Genomic DNA, 26,223 nt, shown 5'->3' with positions numbered 1-26,223 from the left:
TTTTTGGCCTACATTATAAACTAAGAAAACGCTGTTGTAAAGCTAGGAATTATTCTTTTCCTTTGTATCAACGATTTATTGAATAAATAAATACACAGGCAGGCATATAGTTAGTTCTGCAAAGAATCAGTCGCTCTTTCTATCAGACTAGGAATAATCATGAAGGATTGAATGCATGCACATGATGAGGCACCAAGTTTCGGACCACCTCCTCGGGTTTCCTGTTCTCCTGATACAAATCTCCACTTCTCGGCAAACTTTCAATTTTCAGGGCCGGCACTTCAGAGCTCTGCATAATCGGTTTCGGTTCGCATGAAGCATGATCGAATGATTGAATACACCCGCAGGCATTCGATAAGGCCTGTATGCCGGTATATGATATTTTGATGTTGAGGGTTTTTTCAGATACTAAATCAACAGGGTTGCATTTGTAATAATCGTTGTTTATTGATTAATCAAAGTTCAAAAATACATGTTTGGACATTGTGTTACATCAGATCAATAATATGACGGTTCGCAGGTACAAATCAAAATGTATCCAGCATGTTGATATGTTTGTGATAACTTATTCATCATCAATAGTTTCAACAATAGTTTCAATAGAGTTAACATCATTATAATTTCAATTTGATATCTATCATCGATAATTCGATAGTTCTAAAAAACCAATGTAAACTCAATCATGTTAATCATCTACACCACACATATGTATGATGATAGGCTTCGTGGATGCCCCGAGGATAGTGTTGTATTTCCGATGAAAGGCCAACTGCTTGATAAGTTGCAGGTTCGTCTTCTGGAAAAAGAGTTGAATGGAGTTGAGTAAATATGATAAACATGAAATGCTGTAGCTGCGGGAAGATTGAATCATGCTAAACAATATCAAGCCCAGCCTAATGCACTCGACAGATTTGTTAATTTCAAATCAGCATACATAGGAGTAGCGTCCTCAACCTAATTCGGCAAATACTCGACTCTTTACCCTAGCAAAACGGTAAGACTATAGCTTTGGATTTTTCTCGAAATCTGAGATCAGAATGAAAATTTCTTTTCAAAGAGTCTTTCACGCTTTCCTGATGTCTCTTCATCTTAGGAATCCAAATCTGAAAGCCAAATAATTCTCTTTCCGAAATTGAACGAGTTTTCGTCAATTCATCGATCGAAAAAGCGAAAAATCAAGCATATTCCGATGCGATTTATTTCTAACTAAATTCAATTGACGCTGTTCGTTATACAATAATACATAGGAAAAGCGTCCTGGAACAATTTTTTCGAATACTCTAGCTTTCGCACTAAAAAAACGGTAAACCTTTCACCTTACATATTTTTCAAAATCTGGGATAAAATTGTAGAATCTTCCCGCTAGATTCTGATACGGTATTCTTATGATGTATTTTGATCCTAGGGATGCAAGTAAAATAATTCTGTCTATCAAATTGATTGAGTTATGATCAATTGATTCCTTCAATCGTGAAAAATTAAGGATATCTTGATGGGATCAATTCCCAACTCAATTTGTTCGACTGAATCGTGTTGTCCTAAGGTAAGAATCATACACTGAAGAATACCGATTCAAACGTTTTAGAGGGTTCCTTCTTTCCAGTAATATACCCATACTAATATAAGCTATCTTTCGTCTCTTTTGGGTTTCAAAATCAAGCTTGATTAACATCTTTTATGGATTACCCAAGTCATTTCTTTGCTCATGTAACAGAAAATTCTATATTTTTAAATTAAATACTCGCGGTCGGTAATTACCTACTGTTGGGTTTTAGGAGCTTTTGCCATCCCTTGGAAGTTTGAGGAACTGAGAGGGTTGTGACTACTGAAATCTACCCTAACCTCTAACAGCCCATGCTTTCGTCTTTCAAGCTGTGCTTTCAAGGGGTACATCACGTGTTGGTTCTAAAAAAAGCAAAATTAATTTCATTAATACATGTATTAGAAATTATCTTCAAGGAGCCGAAAACTCAACATATTTTAATAGCATCAACCCACATTCGATAGTGAGTTTATTGCGTAATGTTATACTTCCGTCAATAATAACAAATATGAGTAATTCTGTCAAAAAAGCTAAGAAGTCAACACCGCCAACGGAGTCGTCTATGTGTATTGATATCGCAAATTCAATCGGTGAGAGAGATGAGATCTATTGCCTCTGTGTAAACGTTTTGCTTTATTCAGTCGTTGCTCCAAATTATCAAATTCTCTCTTGGAAAATTAAATTTTATTTCTCGATTGATCCAACCTCAATATCAAAAGATCTATAAATCACCTCATCAAACAACTTGCTGCAATATTTCTTGGCTTTGAATTGCATTTTCGGTATCCCACGAATAATTAGTCTGAATTTATTTGATAACTTTTATCTTATGTGATCGATGATCTTATATTTCAGAGTCAATAGCGCAGACACTGGAATCGATAAATAAATCTCACACTCTTCTGTTGAAGTTGAACAACGCTGTGGCGACATTGGCATCGGAAATTGAAAGAGAAAGAAAGAGAATACCAGATACATCTTTCGTTATACCAGCTGGTAAAAATTAACTTAAATGTTTCCTATTCGACTTGGTCCAAGGTATTTGTTGTGATCGATTTTTGTAAATAACATAATGTTCTGGTACAATAATAATTAATACAACGTTTATGTAATTGTTCTATAAAGTTTGTATGTACCTGCCACTTTGTTCCTTCCCAAATATCAAATCCAGGTGCTTGTCCCATAATAATCAATTCCATGTTAGTGATGTGATTATCTGCATAGTAGTTACTAGGGCGTACAGTACTTCACCCAGTGTTGTCGGTAGAAATAATGGATAGCAGTTTGTCTTGAGAATGGAAACTTTCCGTCATACACCCCAATCCTTACGTAACATTGTCCATTAATTATCACACAAAACGAAATTTATTTACTAATTGTATATGTATAATAATGTATAATATCATATTGGCCAAAACATGAGTCACTGGGACACCAGTTTTAGGCCACTTGCAAGCTGCTTGAAGACTCGGGCATATTTAATTTAATTTAAAAACAATAAGCAGGATTGTGAAGAGAAACTGAGTCAGTTTCTTAAAGCTTTTTGGCAAGGCCAAGAGTAGGATCAGGGTCGTTTAGACAGTCTTAATTCGTTTATATTGGTACTGACTAAAATTTGACTGAATCAGGCCTAAGGATCAAGTCTATACAGATCCCCTGCTTGAGCATTCGACTATTATATTATTCAGGATCTTCCTTGTGTCGGCGCCTCGGATCGTTAGCATCAATAGTAAGCGTTGCCGCGAGTAGTTTAGTTGCGGAATTCGGTGCGCTTGATTGTCTAGAATTGGCTGAACCAAATCCCGAATGTTTCCCATAATCAGAAATGGCGTGGCGGCGATGACCACCAGTTCCTAGATTCTTGCAGCTGAAATTACGCAGAAAAAAGAGCTGTAATTCACATCGAATGATGAATTATTCTAAGTAAAAGTACTGAAGTTTCTTCGTCACGTCTTCGAGAATTTATTTTGCTATTTTTTCGTTGGATTCTATAAAAAAAAGCCCATCCGTTCAGATTTTCTCTCGACTTCGCTCGGACTCCCAACGGCTGAGTGCAATGGTTGTTTATTTTTGCGTTAACCACTTTTTACGAGCTTTGATAATAATGCTGCGAAAAAAAATACCGTACCCAAGTAATGGCATGGGTTTATTCTCTGGCGAGTCTTACATCGCTTCTTGCCTTATTCTCACAACTCGCAAGTCATGATTTCGCGTCATCAAGGGCACATTGCACCCGCAATGGAAGTCAAGCCAAGCCACGGTTGAAACCCGAAGTGATTAATGCTCTACCCCCACACGACCGACACCATAAGTTACACAAGCTTTGAACAGTCGATTTATCCAACAGAAAAATGGAAGGGTCGAGCTCCACACCGATACTGCAGAGGCGAATGAAATTTTATCCCGTACGGGTCTACGGTTTTGCTAACGGAAAAAAAAAATCCTGACAGCTTTGATTCGCGTGCAATCTATCGCTGTTATTAAGTGCACCGTGAAAATCGGAAAGGCATTAAGAATATCACCGAAAAAACGAAAAGAAAACAAAAAAAAAAAAAATCAACTCCCTGCAACCCCAAGGCAAACGAGTTACCTTACCACCGCCTGGAGCGATATAAGGGCTCAAGCTTTAATTCGGCACGGACCGCAGATTCTTGACCATAAAAAGTTGCAGTAATATCAGATAATTTCAGTAATAGGCGCTACGATAAATATACAATACATCAGAGAACGGAAAAGAAGGACGAAGGAAGATTTTTTTTACTTTTTTTTCTCACAAATATTACACACTTACCTCCATCATGCAGCCACGAACGGAAATGGTTAGTAAGAGGAAAAGAGGAGAGATATTTTTAGAAGAAAGAAAGAGAACCCTTTGCCTTTTGTTAATTACTTTCTCAAGCCTGTTTTTTTTTTTTTTTTTGACTTTGCGAAAATGATTTTTATTCCCGTTAGTTTCTAATGTTATAGTCAATGTTATTACGTCGTTGTTATTCTTAAGTATCTGCATATTTTTTTATTTCCTTCTATCTCGAATCTCGAAAATTTACATCCCCCAATCTGCAGAGATAGACGAAATGATATCGTGTAACAGACAGAATGGGTACCGAATAACAATTACACGTAATCAAAAAATTTTCTCTCGTACGCAAACGATGAAAAGTTTATACGGAGATGTTGATTTCTCGTATGATGAAAAATGTGGATTCAGAAATGAAAAATCTAATTCCATGCACACCTGCAGGAGCTGTGGTCATAATACGCTCCCGTCGAACACTCGTGACTGCCTCTGCATTGACACGTGCAACTATCCACATCCCAACGTTTCGTCGCGTTATTTCTTTGGCATTTCGTTTCCTCGTCAACGTTCGAACAAGCGCATCGACATTCGCGAGGATTGTAGACTTGCCTCTCGTTACAGTCCTAGAAAAAAATATTCAGTACCGTTGTTGAAGCATAAAATTCGCCTGTAAAAAGTTATGAAAAAAAAGAAAAATCTACACCGAATTAAATTCAACGAGTACCTCTGCCTTCACTTTACATTGACATCTGCATTTCGTGTGTTCTTCGATCGGCACTATTTCTTTTCTCTTGTAAGTCGTTCCCGTGACGTGATTCATTTCGGCTACGAGAACCTGTTCGAAAGGAGGAAAAAATATTAAGGATTACTTCAACGGTTTTCTTTTTGATTTTCCTACAAAATTTCATTGAAAAAAAAATAAAGAAGACGTCCATCCAGACGTCGGTTTGATTCCGTACCTGAAACCTTCTGGTGATCGTCGCCGTTGGTTGACACGAGTAAAGGATATGCCCGCAGCATCCCCCGCATCTCGGCACCCTGGTGCAACTTGGGAAATAAAGTGCAGACGGATCAACTCCTTCGGGTTTTAATGGAACCGGCTGAAGTTCTGGAGAACAAATGGCCGGCTTACCGATTTCGACGTTGGAGGAACGTCCCTCGCCAAAACGATCTGCGGACCAACGAATGAAAATTAGTACATGTATCTGTCGTATTTTTATTTCTATTTATTTTATTTTATTTTGTTTTTTCTTTTGCTTCGCATCGTTCTTATTAAAACGAGTTCTGAATCAACGTCGTTTCTCCGGTGGAGATGTGTGTGTAGGTATACGGTATACAGATTCCGTATACTCGTACCATGGATGCCATAAATGGTCCGGTGCCCTTTCCCCCTCGTTCGTTTTGTACAACGTATTCATTCAAGGAGTAAATATAATCGTACAAAGTCGTTCCTCCCCGAGGGAGAGCGTACAAGAATAATAATAAAAATAAGAATAAGAATAAGAAGAAGAAGAGAAAATCTCGCGTTAGTATCGTACACGATTTTTACCAACACTGCAAATTATGCGAATGTTTGACTTACAAGAAATACGCTACACACCGGTTGTATGGTTACACTATACCGACGTATATACTACGAGACTCATATTGTAATGGGAAAAACGAAGAGATCGAGACGAAGAAGAAGAAGAAGAAGAAGAGAACGGAGAAGAAGAGCGAAGGGGGTGGAGATTGCGCGGAGCGAAGAAGAGGAGAGGAGGAAAAAAGGAGTAGAAAAACTAACACTGAAATAACATAAATAAAAAAAAAAAGAAAAGAAAAAGTAGCAAAAAAATAAAAATAATGTGTACAGTGGAGGGGAACTTCTGTGAGATGAGGAGAGGGAGAGGAAGAGTTGGAGTAAAACCGTATGGTTGGAGTACGCGAGAACGCGAAGAGTCAGTTGTAAGTTGTGGAGCACGCCGATGATATAGTGAGGAGAGAGGAGGCGGTGGTACTGTTACCTAAGAAAAATTACGATTTTATTTACCGCCGTTATTGTAGGAGAAAAGCTGAAGAATAAAAGACCCGAAAAACACGAATAACTGCGATAGTAGAAAATAAAAAATTTCCAAGCCTGTTATCAATCGCTGAATTAATTGTCACCATATACTCGTGTAAAGTCCTAGTCCATCGAGGTGAATGTCCTTCCGTCCGTTTGAATTATCGTCTCTTTGTTATTCGATTGGGGATGATCGTCGATGGATTTTTAATTATTTTTTTATTTTACCGGATCCGTTTCACAGAGTTGATCAAGAACGGAGAATCGAAAACTAACGATGGAGGATCAATTGCAGGCGATATCGTTCGCGAATAGTTATTTTTCGCTGGTCGATGGTCTCGCGCCTGGTCTCGAGGACCATTTGGACGAGAATGTCGTTCTCGATTGGTTCGGAAAAACCATCAGAGGACGTGAAAACGTTACCGCATTTATGAAGGCCCACAACGCAGCGAGATTTTCACGCCACAAGTTCAACAGAATTTCACCCGTGCCAGGCATCGTTTACAGAAAATCCCAAGCTACAAGGTCAGTATAAATAAGGCCCGAAAGCAAACCGAGATGAAAAGATCAACGTTACTAGTACGATGAAAAAAATCAGTTCCGTAAATTCAAAGATTTCATTCACCAGCCTCACAATGTACGCAGCCACAGATTGGTCAGTTACCCTCATTTATGCAATGTCAATTGGTCGGTTCGGATCTATTCGGCTCAAAGATTAATTCAAATAGAATTCAAATCGAGTAAACTTATTGTCTGATAAAAAATCGGGTATCCTACAATTTCCCAAAATCGAAGCTTTGAACGATTTGAAATTATTTTCGAAACCGACAACCGTATGGAAATGAAATAATAAGAGAAAAAAAGTATCGAACAAACGCGGGGGGGGGGGGGGGGGGGGGAACGGCGAAGAAACGCCGGAGAAAGAAATGAAAAAAAATAAAACCAAAGAAGGGCTCGGACGGAAGGGCGTCTTGTTTTTTTTTTTTTTTTTTCCGCTCAGATAAATGTCCAATGCATGGCGTTCATTTTGTACGCGTCACCGCGGGAGTTGGCAAAATTCTTGACCTTGACTTTACACACCACGAGTCAAGGATCTCCATACTATACGCTTACTATAGATTACTATAATATATGCTATATATAATACGAGTTTGTGGTTTTTTTTTTTTTATTTTCAACTTTTTTTTTTTCCGCGTTTATAACGAGGTACAGCGGCGATTCGTCGCGACGCTGACTCGATCCCCTTCTTTCTGTGCGTGTCCCTTTCGTGCGAGATTGTTAAGTTCGTTGGAGAAAAAAAAAAAAAAAAAAATGATTACACGGATACACACACACACGCGCGATCGGCCCAAGATAATCTTATATCATGGTATTTTTATTTCGCTTCTTTTACTTCCAGCGTGCAGAGAAGCAGGCGAACCGCACAGGAGAAAAACGATAATTCAATTTCGTTGAAAAACGATCATCAGCTGAACTTTGAGAGACTTTCGATCAGCGACCCCGACAACAATAACGTGCTGATTAATCCTGAAATTTTCGATCTCGAAGAAAATGAGAAAAAAATATCTAAGACCGAAGAGTTGTCAATGAGTTTTGAACTCCACGAGAACGATCTAGCGAATCTATTCGCGTTGGATGTAACGCCCACGAAAGCCGAGGAGATAGAGGATAACATAAATAAAATCAAAGAGGAAGAGAAATCCTGCGGCAGGACTAAATTCGTGAGAAGAGAATACGACGATCTCGGCGCGGTTCAAGATCTCGTAGAATCGAAAAGCATCAAATACGTCGAAGCGATCGGTCAGATAAAATTTTCGAAACGTTCGTCGAAGAGGGGAACCGAATTTCAGACATGGCAGCGGCAGAGCAAGATACAAATCGCTTATTCTATGATCACGAGTGAATTTATAAAAAATTCAACGACCGACGATAACCAGGACGAATTTTTCCAGGGGATGGAAACCGACCCCGAGCCTCCGAGTTTCGAAAAAGCCCGCGTTCGATCCGCCGGACTTTTACCGAGTCTTGACGAGATCGCAGAGATCAGCAACAATTTGGTACCGAACATAAATAATTTCGGGGGTTACCTAACCAGCTTCGATTTTGTCGGGGAACGCGACAATTTTTTGGAAAATTTCAACGCCGAATTGGCCGTGAGAAAATCACCGAGTTATCTGAGAACTCCGCAGTACATCGACAACCGATTGGTCTTCAGAGATTCGAATAATCAGAAAAAAGTTACAACCCGTCAACCGAATCAATATCAAGGGAACGGATTTGTGTTCAATTATCTGATACACTTGATCATATACCAGGCGGGCGCGGGGTGCAGGAGAAGCCTGTCCCAGGAATTCAATTAAATTTTGCAATATTTTTTTTTTCCACGTCGTTACAGTCGAAATCTGAATCGACTAGAATTTTTTTCTGTTTTACAATTTTTTTTTAGTTCACGCCGCGACTGGTTTGCTGCGTTCGTATCGAATTTATTACTTTATTTTACTTTTTTTTTCGTTCGAATCGAAATTTATTTTTTTCTTCTTTTCAATTTTTTGGTTGATTCCTCGAAATCTTATTCACAGTTTTCGAATAGATTATAAGCCCATGTATACCGTTTAATGATCTCGTTAGTTATAAGCGAGTCTTATATATTTCGTAGCCATTTATTTTATACGTATATCTATAATTAATTCGTAAAGAGATATTAAAAATTATATTATTATATACACGAATTATTATTAACGATCGTTCAATGATACCATATAGTCTATTCTACATTATATAAGATATAATAATTAATTATAGAATTACCTCTGTGATACTTATTACGAGATTATGATTCATCGAATTTATTATTGAATATTGAGAACGCAATTATTATTCTTTGATTGTTACACACGAATCGATCAGTTAATTTTCATTGATTATTAGTCTTTTTTTTTTCTAGTTATTACCTTCAAATTGTTATTCGAGAGAAATAAAGATAATTAAATAAACGAAATAACACATACGATTGAACACGGAAAAATGCTTTCGTTCATCCTGAACCCTCTAGGAAAAAAAGACGATGAAGAAATCGATAAAATGACAAAAAAACTTACTTTCAAACGAAACTCCTGTCAGAATTTCACCCTCCGGTACGCCCTGGATAAGTTTCAGAAAATCTTCAACGCTCTCGATCTGGCTATATTCTCGAGCGAGTTCAAGACTCATCTGAAATCGTAAGAAATAAACGTCGTGAAATTCGAGCTTTGTAAAAAATGCAATTTATTGTTTTCCAAAAAAATATTTTTACAGTTAATCCCACGGCTGAATATCGCCATGTTTTATCTGCACACATTCAACTCTTTATCCTCGTATTAAAGTATCAAATCGCTGAGCCGCAATACCAGGAAATAATCATCTTTATCGTTCAGATTATCATGGGTTTTAAACGACCCTGTAGTCACGCGAGAAGACATCGTGGGTATAATCAACGCCACTTTATTTATTGAATTCAACTAGATATTTTTACCTGAGCTTCAGTTTCAACAGTTAAATTGTATCAATTGAAAATTTAAAGCTCGTCACTTCCGCCGATTTACAATGAACGGTATAAATGGCCAACTGCGAAGAAGACCGTTGCGACTTCCTCGTGCGTTATAAACATTTTCTCCTGGGCGTTGCGTCTAGTTTTCCAAAATTTTTAGTTTTTTTTTTTAGTTTTTTTTTCTCCGACACATCGCAGAACCTGATAAGAAACTACGTACGTCTTCGGGTGGATTCAGATAAAAACTATTCGAGTTTATTTTATCGGATATTTTTATCTGACGATCGCATTATTGAAAAACGAATGTAACGCTACGTACACATATATTTTATCTGGAATGATTCACCACCCACGGATTTTTAATTCAGCAGTTGAGGAAAAAATCAAAATACATATCGATTACACACGCACCTGCTGCGGTTACGGGATGTATTTTATTTTTATTTACCTACGTTATTCGTTATCTAAGTTCTCAGAATGACCACATTCAACGATCTCTGAATCACGAAATTTCAATGCGGATAAAAAAAATTCTCAACGCATATTAATAACGTACGCGTGACTAACGCTGAGAAATATATAAAAGGGTCATCAAACTGCAAGGTAAAGTGCAAGGCTCTTCCTTCTTTTTCCAATTCTTTTCTCTATCTCATTCATTTTATGTGCAACGATTAAAATCGCCGTGTTATTACCGTGATGTAATTTGCATCGATGCAACAATATAAAAAGAATCATCTTTGTAATCCACTTGTAATTATATTTACGCTACAGGTGTTAAGAATTCAGTAATTTGTTATTGCAATCATTTAAACAATCGGTGTACCGCGCGTACCTTTATGCACGTAAAAACCAATGAAAAGAAGAAAAAATACGTCTTCCATCTTTCAAGACGTGAATCATTCGGAGTGCTCGTGCTTCCAGCTACCGGTTACAGGTTAACGAGAAAAAAAATTTTCGTCACGTAGGTTGTACGTAATAGGTGTGTACATACGTGCGTACACCGCTACGCGAATACGCACGTGTGAGAAAACACGTTCGAGCTAAAGTTGGTGCAACTAATTTTGCATCGCTGCAAACTGGTTTTCAATCTACCCATTTAAGTATATTAGACGATTGTATTTTGTAAGGCCGTAATAACCGTGCTTTGATTTTGATATTGTTTCAAAAAAAAATTGCGAGTAAGTGGAACGAATCGATGAGGTATCCTCGTACCTGTGCAGGCGATAATTGGCGTAAGTAAAATACATCCGTTACTACGACACATCTGCACATCGTCCGTCTCTCTGCCGATATTACGCGTGAATAAGCGTCGAACTATGCGCTCTTGAGAACGTCAAAACACGAGAGATTTTTTTTGAATCTAAAAAGAAAAATTGCGAAATCAATCGCTTGACTTCGGGCGAGTACACGTTAAAAATGAAATCTGGATCGACGAGGCTGAGAAAACGACGAAATTTCGATCGGATCGAAATATTCTTAACAAAGATCATTGATCGTGGAGATGGAAAAAAAAATTAATCGGAGTTCCCCATGATTTATAAGGCTGTGTTCAACCACATCTGCGTGATTTTATCGCATTTCTTATACATTTTTCTATATTTAATGACACCGGATTAGCCTAGCCGACTCTGAGCTTGCAGATTCAGTGTCTGTTGAATGAGAATACTAGAAAAAAAAATGAAATACAATAGCTAATAATGAATTCGGTGTACACCGTTCCCAATTCCATTTTAATCGCACATGAATTTTATTCAAATCATCGAATTGTTACTATCCAAGTGACGTAGTCAGGGTCAAACATTCGTGGTGGGCGGCCTATGCTCAATGTAAGTAGAATTTCGATCATTAGTGAATTGAGGAAGCGAAAGTTTTGAAATCAGTTTTCGAATTCTGCTTATAATGACTTTACCGAATATCTGTCTCTGCTCCTGAGTAACGCGACGATATAATGTCGCAATAATATTATATGGGTCATGAGGTATAATCGATATCCCGTTAATTTCTTCGCCGACTATATTGAACTCGCAAGTATTTCAGCTCCAAAGAATTCACCATCCGCATTGCCGTCGATGGCCAATTTGGAAGAAACAAGTGGGAAAAATAAAGAAGTGAATACGGATAGAAAAATAATTCAATGAATCATGGGAATCCTCGATTTCTCTACATTCCAACACCTCGTTGTATTATACAGGATATTGTGGTACAAGATCCTGGTTGACAAGATCTATACGGAATCTGGCATAACAGATCATGTGCCGCGTTTGGTGACAATTAATTATTACATATGGCCTGAGCGTACAGCGACGTTCGCGTTTAATATACCTATGTGCATACTCGAATGCGACGATTTTCCAAGTTTTAGTTTTCATTTACCGTTTTCCTGGTACAATTGTTGAGTTTGTCGAAGTTTCGAGGAAAGTTTCTGCAGCAAAAATACCCCGGTAAAAGAAAACCAGTAATGTAAATTCTCGCAAGACGTTTGGGAAGTTCGCGCCGCAATTAATCACATCTTTTTGTTCCGAAGATTTATCGGGTATGTTCGAATACGAAGCGGTTCGAATGTATGCCTATTTTCTAAAATTAAAAATGTTTCGTTCACTCGTGACTGATTTTATAAAAATTCTACTTTCGAATCCTTGTAACAATAAATTGGCATTCCAAGGTTCGATTATTGCGGACGATCAATCATCGTGGAACGCAAGATTAGAATAAATTTTCACCTTACTGTTCAATACCGTCTGTTATTTTACACATTCATCCTTGCGATCCTACGATATCCGAATTTTTAAACCCGTCCCCCCCCCCGAAACGTCATTGACGGTATGCCTACGATGTTATTACGATGCGGTGACAGGTTCTTTTCACAACCTTGGAGCGCAATCAGTTTGATATTATAAACAAACTGGTGTCAAACGTCGTCACGAAAATACATTTCGATGCTATTTATTTTTACAGGAAAGTAGAAACGTTATTAAGAACTTTTTATCCCATTGAAACCGATGAGATGAATTTCAGCTGCATTGTTCGAGTTGTGTAGTAAAATTCAAGGCTTGGAAACCTCGTTTCTGTTTTATGATAAAGTGGTCGAAATTGACATCCTTTTGAAGAAATTGCATCGACGCAATTGCGACGTGAACACTCTGTGCACGAATAACTGAGTCGAGTGAAACTTTCAAACGTATAATTATGATGCAAGTCGCTAAGCCTGAGATAATCTTTTAAAAATACACAACACAATCAATGATTTCTTACAGCGACTGTAAGAAAATTGAAATCTTATTTTTTTCTCACCTCAAGTTCGGATTTTCCACCGATCCTGCTAGTTCCATATTCGCCGGACTCTGAGAAAATTATTCTGTCGTCATTTTCGTCGTCGTCGCCGCAAGTGGACCCGAAAATGAATAAAAATATCACCAACTTTTTAGAAAACGATAACTCAGGCATTCTACTATTATATTTAAAATAATTCTATGTCTTTGGGAATCGCGCACTGTGCGAAATTGTTCCGACCGATTATTAATGTGGCAAATATTCTAGAAAGTCGTTATCACTCGTATATGTTGGCTCGAATCGTCGTTTCGGAAGGCTCGGTTATGAATGATAAACGTTGCGGGGAAAAAGGCTCCGACAGTCTTCGAACTAGTCTCTGGAGCTCGCGAAATCTACGTGTGATGTCTCCAAGCGTATCCAACGAACGGACAGACCGCGCGCACACGACTGACAATTTATCGGGCATCGGTTGCCGTTCCTATGTCCTCCTTAATACACCTACCATAATCCGCCAATTTACTTTAAGAGACATCGAAGTTCTTGAGGAAAATAAAACGTTCGAAACCGTAAGCTTAAACCGGAATTACGATCGGTCCGGTTTGATATTTTGTTACAGAGTGTAGCGAAGAACATCCAAGTTGACTAAAAATATTTGGATCATCATTATAGCGTGTTCTATTTCTTCTATTCTCCACTTATAGTAATTATCAGTAATCATCTCCTGGTGGACTGTTATTTTGGTTTTTCTTCATACGATGAATTTTGCTAGAGAATGCATCATTCATTTTGCTAAGTTGCAATCTGACTTTCTCAGAATATTTCTGCAGTTTCTGAATTCGATTTCGCATTAATTGATTTCAAAATTTAAACTATTGATAGATGCGCTCTTTCTAGTTACAAATTCGGACCCTAAGCGGCGCTATTTGTTGGGATTGCTTGAAGACCGAGGAGTCTATGGTTCAAATGCAAGTTCCATTAGCCACTGTTGAGCGCGCTACTTCGTGGATCGATTCTATCACACTCGTCACCCGAGGTCTAATCTTCAGATCCTTCAATCTTCTGCTATTGAAGTGGGACGCAATTATTCGTTAAACACTTGATAGAATAATAATCAAAAATGCTGTCCCGCAGACTGGTGAGAAACTTTATGACATCGGCCATCAGGAGATCCGGTGATGACAATCACGGTGGAGTTCCTGGAGCTGTGAGTAATTTCCTAAAAATTTGCCTTCCAGTTTTGGGTTACCTATCCAATCCAGCCAGGCCATTCTGATATTGCTATTGCATAACCAGTACTGTTTCTATTACATTAAAAATCTGTATTTCTTCAATGAAACTTGCATTTGGGTGACATTCAATTGCTCAATGCTTTGCAACAAAAATCTATGCATCTCTAGTCTCAGCATTTTTCTTCCACAGAATCTGCCATTCGATATCCGCAACAGATATAAGTTGACTGCTTATTTCATTCTCTACTTCGGAAGTGGAATCGCCATTCCTTACCTCATCGTTCGCCACCAGCTGCTGAAGTCGTAAATGTCAGCAGGGTTGGGTCCATTATTGTGTTAGTATAATTCTTTACTGCTATAAGCGGAGACCTGTGAAGTAAAATTGTGTTGTTGACGTTGATTTTCTCTGTCTTCATTTTAGGACCTAGTCACGCCAGGCATAGTGATTACCCAGAAGCGTCATGAACGTATTTTGAATGGTATTTTGTATATATCCGAAATTACGAATAAAATAATAGTGTCAGACTAATTGAGTATAGTTGTCTCTATTTTCTTAACGATTACCTACCTGAAAATCCGCATGTTCGTAGCTAGCCCAGAATCAAATATCAGTAAATGTAGACAGGCACTAGCGAATAGAAGCGATATACAATAATTAACAGCTTAAAGTTAGTTCAGCTACTAAAATTAAGTATTGTATATTTTGTCAAGTAACTTCACTTTTCATCTGTCGAAGTCTGGTAAAGGAACTGAAGGAGGCTTTTTCTGATAGCATTCCGATTTTTCTATGGGTGAAATAAAGATTTTTAATCGATTGATTGATCATTTCGTACAGTGATTTTATTCACTCAAGAAAGAACCTGAACTCACTGTTTCTGTGACCCAGGTGAGATCGATAGGACTCTAAACTTCTTTCAGGAATCAGTTGGCAAACTCTATCATATCTCTGACGATCCATCCGATTTATTACGCATTCTCTTTGCATCTGAAATCATCAGTCGACATGCATCTCGTTTTAAACATTTAATATCCACGAGGTAAAATAATTTACCAGTTTTAATCGACGCATTTCGAGCTCGCGTTCTCGCTTCGCCGCGAGACAGTCTTGGGCTAATTTTTTTTTGCGTCCTATCTTGGCTCGCCTTAGTTTGGAATCTAACTTCCTCGCTAATCTTCTGGCATCGTTGTAGCTGCATGTCTTTACCACAGGCACAATGTTACTAGGGTTTGATTTTCCCAGATGATATTGAGCAGGTACCACTAATGAACGTGCACAGGAATCTTTACGACTTCTAAACAAACAGCATGCTACAGGCAAGATCAACAATATCAGAACGCCTCCAGCAACTGCGATTATCATAATCACAAGATTATGCTGCCATAACTGAAAAAAAAAAGATTAATAGTTGAAATCGGAGATAGGTTTTTCGCGATCGATTGAATTTTATTTATCAGATATGATCGGGCACCGTTTGAAAGCAGCCTTCTACCAAGGGATTAGTACAAGCTCGACAGAATCGGGAACCCGGATCGGATTGGTAAGTACCAGGTGAGCATTTTTTACAGCGAAATGATCCCTCCTCGCTATAGTGACCCGGAGTACAAGGATCTGGCCACGGAAAGCAAAAGAGAATATCAGTTATTTTTCAAATTTATTTGAAAGATTAAAAATTTTCGCACCGAGTGATCGAAATCACCCACCAAACGAGTAGTCGAATTCAACTCACAACAGTTAGTATTTTTAAAACCGTATCCACCAGGACATCCGACAAGAAGGGCAACTTCTGGTTCGGATATCTCAGCGGGAGGATTCTTTTTTTTATTTCGGATACCAGTGGTTCGACCCCTTTTATTTCTCGATATTTGCTTGGTATTTGTAACAGGTGTAAGCTTCGCATGGCGATAAGACAATCTGAAAACAACTGTAGTTTAAGATCTCTATAAAAACCGTTCATAAAACCGACTAAACTACTAAGTCGAGAATAAAATTACATCGATGCTTTTGGTGATAATGAATGAAGACCTGCGTGAAGAGTTTTCGAACTAACTTGGATTTTTGAGAACGCTCCTCAAATTTCTGCTCAATATAAGAGCGATTTTATTTTGAACCGCTCTTCTGCAAGGAATATCACACTGGGCTAAGCCAACGGGGAGAACTTTCGAACCGCGAGAAGGTACGAGGATCGTGTTGATCGAGATCTGGGAAAAATGTGAGGGAACAGTTAAGACGAATTTTGGGTGATTGATCTACGAACCGATCGATTCGAAAATTGTATTTTCTTCTATAAATTTTCACCTGTCCTCGATAGCATCGCGGTTCCACGATAGACGCATCGCATGTACCGTTGGGACACAAAAATTTATTCAATTTCCTTGGCAAATACGTCGTCAAAGCGTCCAGACCAACGTCATCGCAAGTATCGAGTTTGTAGCGGCTCACTCCTTGCAGCGAATAATTTGGCAAAGTAATCACTGAAGAAATAACTATTTTGAATACTCATCTTGCTGATTTCATGTAAAATATCAATAAAGATAATTTTTTCACCTCGTATCACATGATTGTGAACCTTGCTGATCTCCTCCTCAGTTTCCGGGTCCACGTAACTTGCGACGCAAGAATAAGTACCGGCATCTTTAACGTCGACGTCGTACATTCGGAGGTTTCCATTCCTCTGCACCATCGCGCCTTAAAATTGAATATTTTGATATCTGCGATAATCTCATGATTGATTTTGAATTTTTTTTTTTTCATCGATTACCAGACAGTCGGCTACCATCTGGATGCTTCCAGCTATAATTTATCCTGTTCAATCCCATAATGAAAACGTCGTCCATCCCATTACAAGGAATATTCAATTCGACTCCTGGCAAAGAGAACGTTTCATGGTCTGAAAAAAATTCACGGGGTTTGGTTTTTTTTTCTAATTTCTTCGCCCTCGGATTCTAGAAATCAATTTTTCGTACCGTTATTTTTGGTAGTTAAATTTCCTGCGAGTATTCCTTCGATATCTTCGGGCTTGAGGTATTTTATTTCCTTCTTTTCTTCGTTCGAATCGCGTCTGTTCCGAAATAGAGAACTGTGCTCTTCAGAATCAGTTAGAATAATTTCTTTTCCTATGTCATCGTACTTCGTACAATTGTAAACTTTAATTCGTGAGAGTAAGCCACTTTTTTTACCCAGCGTTATATTTCCCAAATCTTCTACGGCTCTAGCGATATCGCATATGCAGTGCGAACAGTTTTGTCTCAGCGGTGAATTATATCGTTCCCGTGAGACATCAAACCCCTTTTTTTGCTCTTCTCGAAAATTTGAATTCTCCTGTATCTCGGCCACGTCATTGACTCGCGATTCTCCCTCCACAGATTTAGATTGAAAATTTATATTCCTCGACGAAGCTTTTCTGCCGTTTCTTTTTTTCTTACAATTATCAGACCTATCCCCATGCTCAGTACAATATTCTTGCGACAATTTTCTCGAATCTTTCACACGAGGACTAAATTTCTGTTTGGATTTTTTTGATACCGAAGCTTTCTTTCCTTTTCTTCCAGTTTTTCGGGAGTCGTTCTGATTTTTTGAACTCGATTCATTCCGAGTTGAATTCTTTCTGGGCTTTACTTTCGTCGACTTCGGCACTTTTTTTGATGCCATAATTTTTTTAACGCTATTTTCTTTTCCCTCTGAACCATCGCTGTATTCGTCGTCATCGTCGTCCAAGTCCGCTAATTTTTCGGCGATTAATTGAAGGCAGGAATTTTCCGCCTCGATTTTTTCATAATTTTCTTCTCGTTCGTTCGCATTATCTAAAAAAGAACTTGAATCCTCAAGCTGTTTATCGGAAGACTGTACCCTCCTACTCATGAATCTGGGGGTCCTCGAGGATTCGGATTCTGAAAAACTACCGATATCTTCTCCATTCCAGTCCTCGCCTGTATCCATCACGGAATTTTGATCATCCTCTTTTACTAATTGCAAAATTTCCTCCTCCGAAATTGGGCCCGTTAGATAATCTTCGTCTTCATCCGATTGCGAATCAAATTTTTCGTCTGAAACTCCCCGTTTTTCTTCCAAGTCCTGCATGTATTTCTCACGACACTTTGAATCCTCCAAAAATATATTTTTGATTTCCTGGTCTATCTTTCTGTCTTCCTCCTCCTTATTCTTATCGTACCTTTTTGGCTTATCCTTCGCCTTCTCCTCCGAGTTTTCTTTGGGATGTTCTTTCGATTTTTCATCTGGTTTATCCTTTGTCGCTTCATTTGGCTTTTCATTCGGCACTTGATTTTGCTTCGATATTTCCTGCGTCTTGTCTTTAGAGTTTTCCTTCGGCTTCTCCTCTGGCTTCTCCTCTGGCTTTTTCTCCGATTTTACATTTGGCTTCTTCTCTGGTTTACCCTCTGGATTTTTCTCTGACTTTACATCTGACTCTTCCTTTTCCTTCGGCTTTTCTTCTACCTTTTTTTCCGCATTCTGTTTCAGCTTGTCCTTCAGCTTCTCCTCTGGCTTACCCTCTGGCTTCTTCTCCGACTTCGCGTTTGCCTCGTCCTTTTCCTTCGGTTTTTCTTCTGGCTTTTCCTTCGCATTTTGTTTCGGCTTGCCCTTTATTTTTTCCTCTGCCTTTTCCTTTGCCTTTTTCTTCGGTTTTTCCTCAGGCTTTACTTTTGGCTCCTTATTCGCTTTCTCCTTCGGTTTCTCTTTTGCGTTTTTTTGCTTAGCCTTCATCTCGCCTTCAACTGTAGGCTTCTTGTGCTCCGCATGTTGCGTCTTTGATTTTCCAGGCTTCTCGTTTTCCTTGTGCTCTTTTTTCTGCTTTTTGTCAGGCTCATTTTTAGGGGATGTTGTTTTATCGTGTTCACGAGTTTTCGTGTCATTATGATGCTCGGCGTTGTTCGTTTCGTTTTTCTTTTCATGTTCTACTTTAGTCTTTTCGTGTTTCTGGCCTTCACTTTTTCCCGTGCCACCCTCTCCGACAGGTGATACTTGCAAGTTTTCCCTGATCCTCGAAAAATCCGAGACCTTAGATGCCAGGTTTCCATGATATGTGGCTCGTCTTTTTTCGTTCATCTCCTTCCGGCTCGTCTCTTCAGCGGAGCCATTTGTAATTTCATCGATAACTTCCTGCAATTTTCTCGTCGCATTCGTCACCTTTTCGTCTCCCAGCTGGCTGGCCTCGCTTTCGACGAGATCACCAAGTATGTCTTCCAGCTCATGAGCAGCCCTGATTTTCATCGACCCCGAAATCGTTGGTATTTTTTGATCGTCTCGAGACTTTTTTTGCGCATTTTGAGTGGAAAGTTTCGTAGACTGTGTTGAAGAATCCTTTTTTGTCGTCTCTATGTCCCTCAGCCTGCCCTCGATTATTTCAAGAGTTTTATTGACGTTTTGTTCGACATTTACAATGTCCTCGATCAGTTTTCGCAATGATTGTTTATCGTGTTCGTCAGTTAATCCTAAAACATCGGTCCCGAAGCTGTCCACTAAATAATTAACGTCGTGTTCACCGCTCACGTCACGTACCCGTTTTCCTTTGTCGAATTTCGAGCGAATTTTCATCGCGAATTTTACTATCTTTTCCGCCATTTCTTCGGCTTCGTCCACCGTTCGATTCCTTTTTTGGCAAGATGTTTCTGTCGTTTTGTTGGACTTTGGGATTCGGGAATCACTTAACGTGGTGTTTAATGACCGCGCGATTTTTATGGTTCTCGGATTTTCTAAGCCAGCAGATATTATAGAAATTTTACTCACGGTATCGCCGCTCGACGAGTCCGAGATTTTTTCAACCGGTTTCTTGGCGTCGTTCGGCTCTTCGGTTTTCGATTTATCCAAAACTTCGTCCAACTTCAATTTCATTTGCATCGTCTGGTAACGTTTGTCCAGATCGTCTGTATGAGCTGACAAAAATCCCGATAATGCTTCGGCTTTATTATTACCGAAATCCGAACTGAGGTCCTGCGAGTCCTTCGACGCCCCGTCCGAAGGTCCGTCAGTTTTTACGACAGCCTTATTTTTCCCATAATCGTTGCCCCAGGTGAATTTCATTTCAGTTGGACAACTTTTCTCTTCATCGATCGCGGAATAATTATCCGCCCAGTTCGCAATTTTCTCATAATTATTTTCACCTTCTTGTTGTGTTGGAAGATTCGAGTCGGATTCGTGCCGCGTGTTCTCATCGTCCACATCGATGTTACCTGCCTCATCGTCCTCGACCTCCTGGTGTCGTTCGGCAAGGGGATTTGATTCGATAATTGGTTCATGCTTACCGCAATCTCCGTTTCCAACGATTCTCGCTATGCTGGCGTAGAGATTTTCCTGCGGTAGTTCGAATTCCACAGCATCGTTTCTTCGTACCCGATTGCAAGTGGTCGGAAATTTTTCCTCGAGATCCTCGTCGATAGTTTCGTCTTCTTTCGGCCGCTCGGATTCCTCGTATCCGCTGTCGTTTTCTTCATTCGAATCAATCTCTGCTTTCTGCCTGGAATTCCGTTCGATTTTTTTTCCACCCTCCAGATTTTCAAACTCTCCATTTTTTTGTAGATCGAACACAGAATCCGAGATTTGCTTTTCTGAGTCTCCCACTCTACGTTTCGGTTTAGATTGACTTTTCATCGATTTAACTTCGGAAGATAACGAACTTTTTTCCCTGCCAGTTTTTTCAAGGGAAGGAGATTTACCCTCGTGAACGGCGTAGTAGATTTTTATTTTCTCGTCGATGTTGCTTCGCGAATTGTTCCCTTTCTTAATGGTTTTCGTCGAAGGACTAGCGGGTGGTTTTTTAGTCGTGCGACCGATATTTTTGGTTTCGACTTTCGGCTTGGCTTTCGACGATTTCGTGGTCTGATTTTTCGGCTTTTTCGATTCATCGCGTGCAGAATTCGCGACAGACTTCGTGGAATTATTCTCCTCATTTTCATTGCGCCTAAGAATTCTGACCTGGTCGTGAGTCCTGCTGAAATCACTTTTTTCGTTCGCTAAACGTTTTCTGCTCAATCTTATTTTTCTCTTCAATTCCCGGAGTAACTCTCTTCGAATTTTCGCGAGGTCCCGAGACGCGCCGTGTTTGCGACGAGCCTCGTCGTCGTGTTTTTTGATCTTGTTGAACCAGTTTCTCCGTTTCTTGTTCGGGATATTAGCCAAATTCATTCTACGCTCATTTTTGTACTCCGAAATTTTACCTCCCCCGTTTTTGGCAACGCCTTTTCTCGCTTGAATCAATTTTCTTCGCCTCCTCCGCAGGGCGCGCAAAAACCGATTGGCTTCCGATCTCCTTCGAACTAAATCGGACTCGAAATTCGGCGATAACGAGGTGAATGATTTTTGAAAAATTTCCGCTGTCGAATTACCGGAAACTGACGATTCATCGTTCGGTTTTTTATCGAAAATAGCGCTCGACGTGTTCGAAAATTCGGACGCAACTTTTAGGTCCCCCTTGAAATTTTCTCGCGAAATTCTAGTACCAGAAAACTGAGGACTACGGTTCACGTCGACGATTTCAATTTCTGGGCTCAGAAGTTCGTTATTCGCGGTTTTAACTGGCTCCGAAATTTCCGGATCCAGATTCGCCCCGTTCTTGTTACTTTTGTCCACGTAGACAATAATTTTTTCAATATTACCCAGGTTCTTTTTCTTCACCAGATTTTTCACCATCGGCATCACCCGATCCAGTTCGTCCTCGTCCCCCGTCTTCGCCGCACCGTCCTTATCGCTTTTCTGAAATAATCCCCTCGTTTTACAATTCCCACGATTTTTCGCGGCCTTCATCAACGTCTTGTAAGATTTTATGAATTTTTTCTCGAGCTCTTCGCCAACGATTATTTCTCCCTGGTTTTCCCTACTCACCGGTTTTTTCTTCTCCTTTTTGTTCTTATTTTTTTTGTGCCCCTTCCAGTGCCGTTGCTGTTCCGAAATTTCGCCGGTTTTCGACTTGTCCTTCTCCGGGCCAGGCGGCGGGGCATGTCCCTTCGATTTCAAGGAATTCAATAACTCTACAGACTTTTTTAATTTCGTTTCCCTTACCTGGACGGGCTTCGGATGGGCTTTGGAACTCTTCTTTCCGGTATCCAAATTTTTCGTCACCAGAATCAATTCCTGTTTTACTTTTCCCGGCTTCGCTTTCTCGTGCCGTTCGGGTTTTCCTTTAGTTTTCGCCGATTTTTCTCCTTTCTTGTTCTTCTCGTTCGCTTTCTTTCGCTCCCTGATAACTTCTCCGCTGATCGGAGGCCGATTCTCTTTCGCCGTATTTAAAATCGACTCGGGACTTCCAACGTTCACTCCGTACAGGTCCCGGTTCGTTTTGGGATTCTCTTTTAAATCACTCGTACTCGACATTTCGATATTTTCATTTTTCGCTTCATCGTCGCTATTATCCTCGTCAAAATTTGATTTCCCTATAGCTTTGTTGATTATTTCTTTGACTTTGTCCAAAAGACTGCGAGGCCTTTTGATCGTGAGGTCCTCCGATTTTTTTCTTGCGTTTTCTAATCCAGATTCTTTTCCTTCGATAACGCCGGTACCTCTCAGTTGATGATTAGCTTCCCTACTGGACATCGAGCCTTCCACACGCTTGTCCAAACCAGTGGAGGATTTCGCGGATTTTTTAACTCTAACTTTTTCTATCCCCAAAAGCGATCGATGAATTTGTTTCCGAATAATATCCGTATCATCTTCTTTTTCGGGGGCTTCGAATTCCGGCGATTCCTCTCCATATTCGTAAACCGCATCGTCGTTATCGCTGTCAGCCTCTTCGTCCTCCGTATTTTTTCTTTGGCGCGACTGCGTGTAATCAAACGATTCAGCCAATGACCTCGGCGTCGGTCGTTCTCCGTTTTGGACATCGATGTCTTTTTCGAAATTCGACAAACCGGATTCCGTCATGCTCGCAACGTTGACGTTGATATCCAGAAGATAATGACCCAAGTCCTTCACTTTACCGGCTCTTCTTGTTACCGAATTATATTCTTCCGTTACGGAAGGGCTTTCACGGGGTTCGGACGGGCCTCTTTCCTCAGATTTTTGGGCGTCGGTATTTTCCGTCCAAAAATCTATGGGCTCGTTGCCTTGCGAACTGGCCCCTGAAAAAGCCGCGGTCTCGGGATAATAAACCGTAACACTCGGTGTTTCGGAAACGAGGACGCCGCTTTCCTCCGGATATTTTTCGGGCTTCGCGTCCTCGTCCCGGTTCACAGCGCGCTGGCCCAATGCCTCGACAGCTTTTTCGTACTTTTTCATAAGTTCCAAGTACTTTTCTTCCGGGACCCGCCTCTGGATCGAAGCGGTCGTAGATTCGACGTCCGACATTTCCTCCTGGCCGCCCTCAGATTCCTCGGTCCGCAGGCTCTTCGGAGTCGAAGTGGATTCGACGTCCATCATCTCGTTTTCGTCACCTTGGGTTTCTTCGGTTTGTCGCGTAGCGGTAGTCGACGCGGTGGACTCGACGTCTACCATCTCGTTTTCGTAGCCTTGAGATTCCTCGGTTTGACTCCTCGTAGAGGACGTCGCCTCGATATCCACCATGTCATTTTCGTAGCCTCCAGGTCCCTGGGAATCGGTCGTCCGGCTCGATTCCAGGGACGATGAATCCCGCGACAAAGTTTCATCGGTAGAATCATCGCTAACTATCCACTCCTCTCTTTCCGTAGCTAAAATCGCGGTCGACCGTTTCTGGAGATTCGCGTCTCCGTCGGCATCGTCGATTTTCGAACGCATTATTCCGTTGAAATGTTTGCCTTTGAGAGCCCTGTCGAGGGCGGGATACACCGTGCCGTGTCTAATTTTTACTTTACCACCCGAATAAGACTCGGTATTTCTCGCGTGTCTACCGATTCCCGCGTTGTCGTAAGCCAGGATATATTTAACCCCCAGTTCCGTGGGAGGAACGTCATTCGACGTGGTAATTAAACCGTCAGATTTACTCTCTTCCTGCATCTCGTTCGTCGCAAACTCGCTCGTAGTCTCACCTGATTCTTTCGTCGTCGGCGAGGTGCGGGATCCGGCTTTTGCGACGCTCGTGTAAGCGTTCCGTTTTTCTTCGTCGTCGAATTCGGCTATCAAGTCTTCCAAATTCTCGTTCTCCTCGGAGACGGTTTTCGACGTGACTTTCCCCTTCTCCTCCAAGATTTCATCCGATCCAGGCTGTGCGATGATATTCGCCCGATTTTTTCCCCGCCCGTGTCGCTCTCGGTAAGAGGCAACATTTTCCGCCGTCTTTTCGGGATCGTTATTCGCTAGCTCACGTTCGTTTTCCTTCCACTTTCTGCCTCGCGACAAGCTTTTTATAGCTTTTAATTCTTTGCTTCTACGTTGGGGTATCATGAAATGAAGTTTGTCGCGAATTCTGGGCGTTTCCGCAGACCGCGTAAATCCTACGGGGTATCTTATAGTCGAAGTAAGAAATGGTAAACCCTCTTTCGACGTGGTCAAACCGGAGGTCACTGATTTTTCCATAAACTCTCCGAAATCCGTCTGAAAACTTTTCGCTGGATCTTCAACGGTTTCGATTTTATCCGTTTTCAAAATCCCAGCGCTCACGGTACTCCCGATTTTCTCCACTGCTTTTGGTTTTATTTCCGCCACTGCGAATTTGTTCGTGAAACCGATCGTTGTGTCCTTCTCACCTGAGTTTCCTTTATCATCTAATCCTTGTGGATCGAGGATCGCCGAGCCGGTAGAAGGAGTCAAAAATTTTGTGGGATTTTTCGCCGGATTTGCGAAAGCTTTATCCCGGATTTTTTCTGTCGTTGCTGCGAATATCGTGGCCACACTCTTGCTCAAAATATCCTTGAGATTCAAGCTAACGGTTATCGGTTTCTCGAACAAATCCCACTCCCAGTTTCCGTTCCCACGAACTCCCGTTTCCGGGGGCATTTTTTTCTCGACGTCCTTAGGATTGTTGGGAATGGACGCGGTGCTTACGTTTTTCAGTTTAGAAAGAGCGGTGGAATTTACTTCAGGCTCCATTTTCGAAAGAAATGAGGAGCCCTTCCGCACTGCTTCAGATCTCGAGTCCTGCAGCATTGCGGCGAAGTTCGAATCCTCGTCTCGGTCATCCCCGCTGACGGTCGAGGACTTTGGCTCGTCGGGATAATCGCTGTTGTCCGGTTCCGTAACTGGCCTTGGATTATTTTTCAGCGGACTCGTTTTTGGCATATCCCTCTTGGCGTGACGATGCTTTTTGCCGCCCTTCTTTCTGTGCTTTTTCTTCGGCCCAGTTCTCTTCGACTTACGTCGGTGTTTGTCATTCGAAATTCGACTCCTGGTTTTCATCGGAGATTTTTTTCGCCTCGATCCCGCGATTCTCTGATCATCATTTTTAGAATTTCTCGAAAAGTAGCTGCTTCTCAGTCCAATGGGTTCGATATTTTTCATTCTACGCAAATTATTTTCTGGAGCCCCGATCTGATCCTCCGTAAATTTTGAACCAGTTGCAAGAGGATCGTTACCAACGGCATTCTCGCCATTTTCATTTTTGACGACGGTCGTGAAGCGGGTCATTTTGGAGGCGTTTGTGGCTTCGCGATGACATTTTTTACCTTCATTTTTCCCTTCGTCTTCCTCCCGCTCGTCGATCTCCTCATCGACGACCGCGTCGTCAGGATCAAGTTCTTTTTCCCACGTCCTGGTACCACCGATGTGGTATCTGGTGTACAATTCCGTTGGCCAATCGGATCCCGCCGTTGTTTCTTTGGGCTTTTTCGTTTGGATGGCTCGAGCCTTTAAGTTGAGATTTTTTTCGCCCGGAAATTGTCTAGAGTATAATTTTTTCGGCGCGTCTCCGTCGTCCGTACAATCGGAACCTGAAAATAGAAAAATTGCTATCCTAGATT

At 40.6% G+C, this 26,223-nt stretch overlaps 5 protein-coding genes across 11 annotated transcripts in view; 3 read left to right on the top strand and 2 right to left on the bottom strand.

Moving 5' to 3' along the window:
* Positions 1–422: 422 nt before the first annotated feature.
* Positions 423–13,596, bottom strand: LOC105684958 (platelet-derived growth factor subunit A-like). 6 transcript variants are annotated; one of them, XM_048659139.1, is made up of 8 exons: positions 13,199–13,596; positions 9,480–9,591; positions 5,300–5,511; positions 5,065–5,175; positions 4,779–4,963; positions 2,680–3,410; positions 1,843–1,905; positions 423–796 (listed from the first exon to the last, which is right to left on the bottom strand). In XM_048659139.1, exons 1-6 carry the CDS (start codon positions 13,349–13,351, stop codon positions 3,224–3,226), a joined length of 960 nt encoding a protein of 319 aa, XP_048515096.1. In that variant the 5' UTR covers positions 13,352–13,596; the 3' UTR covers positions 423–796; positions 1,843–1,905; positions 2,680–3,223. The 6 variants fall into 6 exon arrangements, with proteins under 6 accessions (XP_048515096.1, XP_048515093.1, XP_048515095.1 ...); XM_048659136.1 differs by having other exon boundaries at positions 1,759–3,410; XM_048659138.1 differs by having other exon boundaries at positions 1,763–3,410.
* Positions 6,300–9,396, top strand: LOC105684957. Of its 2 annotated transcripts, XM_012398717.3 has the most exons (3): positions 6,300–6,517; positions 6,626–6,906; positions 7,781–9,396. In XM_012398717.3, exons 2-3 carry the CDS (start codon positions 6,659–6,661, stop codon positions 8,739–8,741), a joined length of 1,209 nt encoding a protein of 402 aa, XP_012254140.2. In that variant the 5' UTR covers positions 6,300–6,517; positions 6,626–6,658; the 3' UTR covers positions 8,742–9,396. The 2 variants fall into 2 exon arrangements, with proteins under 2 accessions (XP_012254140.2, XP_048515092.1); XM_048659135.1 differs by lacking the exon at positions 6,300–6,517 and having other exon boundaries at positions 6,524–6,906.
* LOC125501944 lies at positions 13,465–14,353 on the top strand. Its single transcript, XM_048659141.1, has 2 exons — positions 13,465–13,743; positions 14,072–14,353. The coding sequence occupies exons 1-2, from the start codon at positions 13,465–13,467 to the stop codon at positions 14,267–14,269; spliced, it is 477 nt and encodes a 158-aa protein (XP_048515098.1). The 3' UTR covers positions 14,270–14,353.
* On the top strand, positions 14,288–14,935 carry LOC105684961 (cytochrome c oxidase subunit 7C, mitochondrial-like). Its single transcript, XM_012398719.3, has 3 exons — positions 14,288–14,381; positions 14,597–14,741; positions 14,828–14,935. Exons 1-2 carry the CDS (start codon positions 14,295–14,297, stop codon positions 14,711–14,713), a joined length of 204 nt encoding a protein of 67 aa, XP_012254142.2. The 5' UTR covers positions 14,288–14,294; the 3' UTR covers positions 14,714–14,741; positions 14,828–14,935.
* LOC125501740 (titin homolog) overlaps positions 14,933–26,223 on the bottom strand; it is a 31,808-nt gene continuing 20,517 nt past the window's right edge. Inside the window, exons 4-11 of the mRNA XM_048658329.1 lie at positions 22,241–26,193; positions 17,371–22,111; positions 17,166–17,294; positions 16,952–17,092; positions 16,703–16,878; positions 15,458–15,790; positions 15,277–15,391; positions 14,933–15,191 (exon numbers count right to left, since the gene is read on the bottom strand). Of these exons, the coding sequence (XP_048514286.1) occupies positions 15,130–15,191; positions 15,277–15,391; positions 15,458–15,790; positions 16,703–16,878; positions 16,952–17,092; positions 17,166–17,294; positions 17,371–22,111; positions 22,241–26,193 (9,650 nt within the window). The 3' untranslated portion in view covers positions 14,933–15,129. The remainder of the gene's footprint in view (positions 15,192–15,276; positions 15,392–15,457; positions 15,791–16,702; positions 16,879–16,951; positions 17,093–17,165; positions 17,295–17,370; positions 22,112–22,240; positions 26,194–26,223) is intronic.

Source organism: Athalia rosae, chromosome 7, assembly GCF_917208135.1.
Source record: "Athalia rosae chromosome 7, iyAthRosa1.1, whole genome shotgun sequence".
NCBI classification, from domain to species: Eukaryota; Metazoa; Arthropoda; class Insecta; order Hymenoptera; family Athaliidae; genus Athalia; species Athalia rosae.
Note: the sequence above shows the minus strand (reverse complement) of the source record. Positions and strands in the feature narration are given on the sequence as shown.

What these genes read in the sequence shown, in the direction of transcription:
- LOC105684957 (XM_012398717.3), top strand. Translation starts at nt 6,659, where the DNA reads ATGGAGGATCAATTGCAGGCGATATCGTTCGCGAATAGTTATTTTTCG. An exon ending in AGAAAATCCCAAGCTACAAG is followed by an intron (nt 6,907 to 7,780) that starts GTCAGTATAAAT and finishes TTTTACTTCCAG; the next exon opens with CGTGCAGAGAAGCAGGCGAA.
- LOC105684958 (XM_048659136.1), bottom strand. Translation starts at nt 13,351, where the DNA reads ATGCCTGAGTTATCGTTTTCTAAAAAGTTGGTGATATTTTTATTCATT. An exon ending in GTGGAAAATCCGAACTTGAG is followed by an intron (nt 9,592 to 13,198) that starts GTGAGAAAAAAA and finishes TTACGATTTCAG; the next exon opens with ATGAGTCTTGAACTCGCTCG. An exon ending in GACAGGAGTTTCGTTTGAAA is followed by an intron (nt 5,512 to 9,479) that starts GTAAGTTTTTTT and finishes GTTGGTCCGCAG; the next exon opens with ATCGTTTTGGCGAGGGACGT.
- LOC125501944 (XM_048659141.1), top strand. Translation starts at nt 13,465, where the DNA reads ATGTTGGCTCGAATCGTCGTTTCGGAAGGCTCGGTTATGAATGATAAA. An exon ending in AAAATAAAACGTTCGAAACC is followed by an intron (nt 13,744 to 14,071) that starts GTAAGCTTAAAC and finishes CGCTCTTTCTAG; the next exon opens with TTACAAATTCGGACCCTAAG.
- LOC105684961 (XM_012398719.3), top strand. Translation starts at nt 14,295, where the DNA reads ATGCTGTCCCGCAGACTGGTGAGAAACTTTATGACATCGGCCATCAGG. An exon ending in ACGGTGGAGTTCCTGGAGCT is followed by an intron (nt 14,382 to 14,596) that starts GTGAGTAATTTC and finishes TTTCTTCCACAG; the next exon opens with AATCTGCCATTCGATATCCG.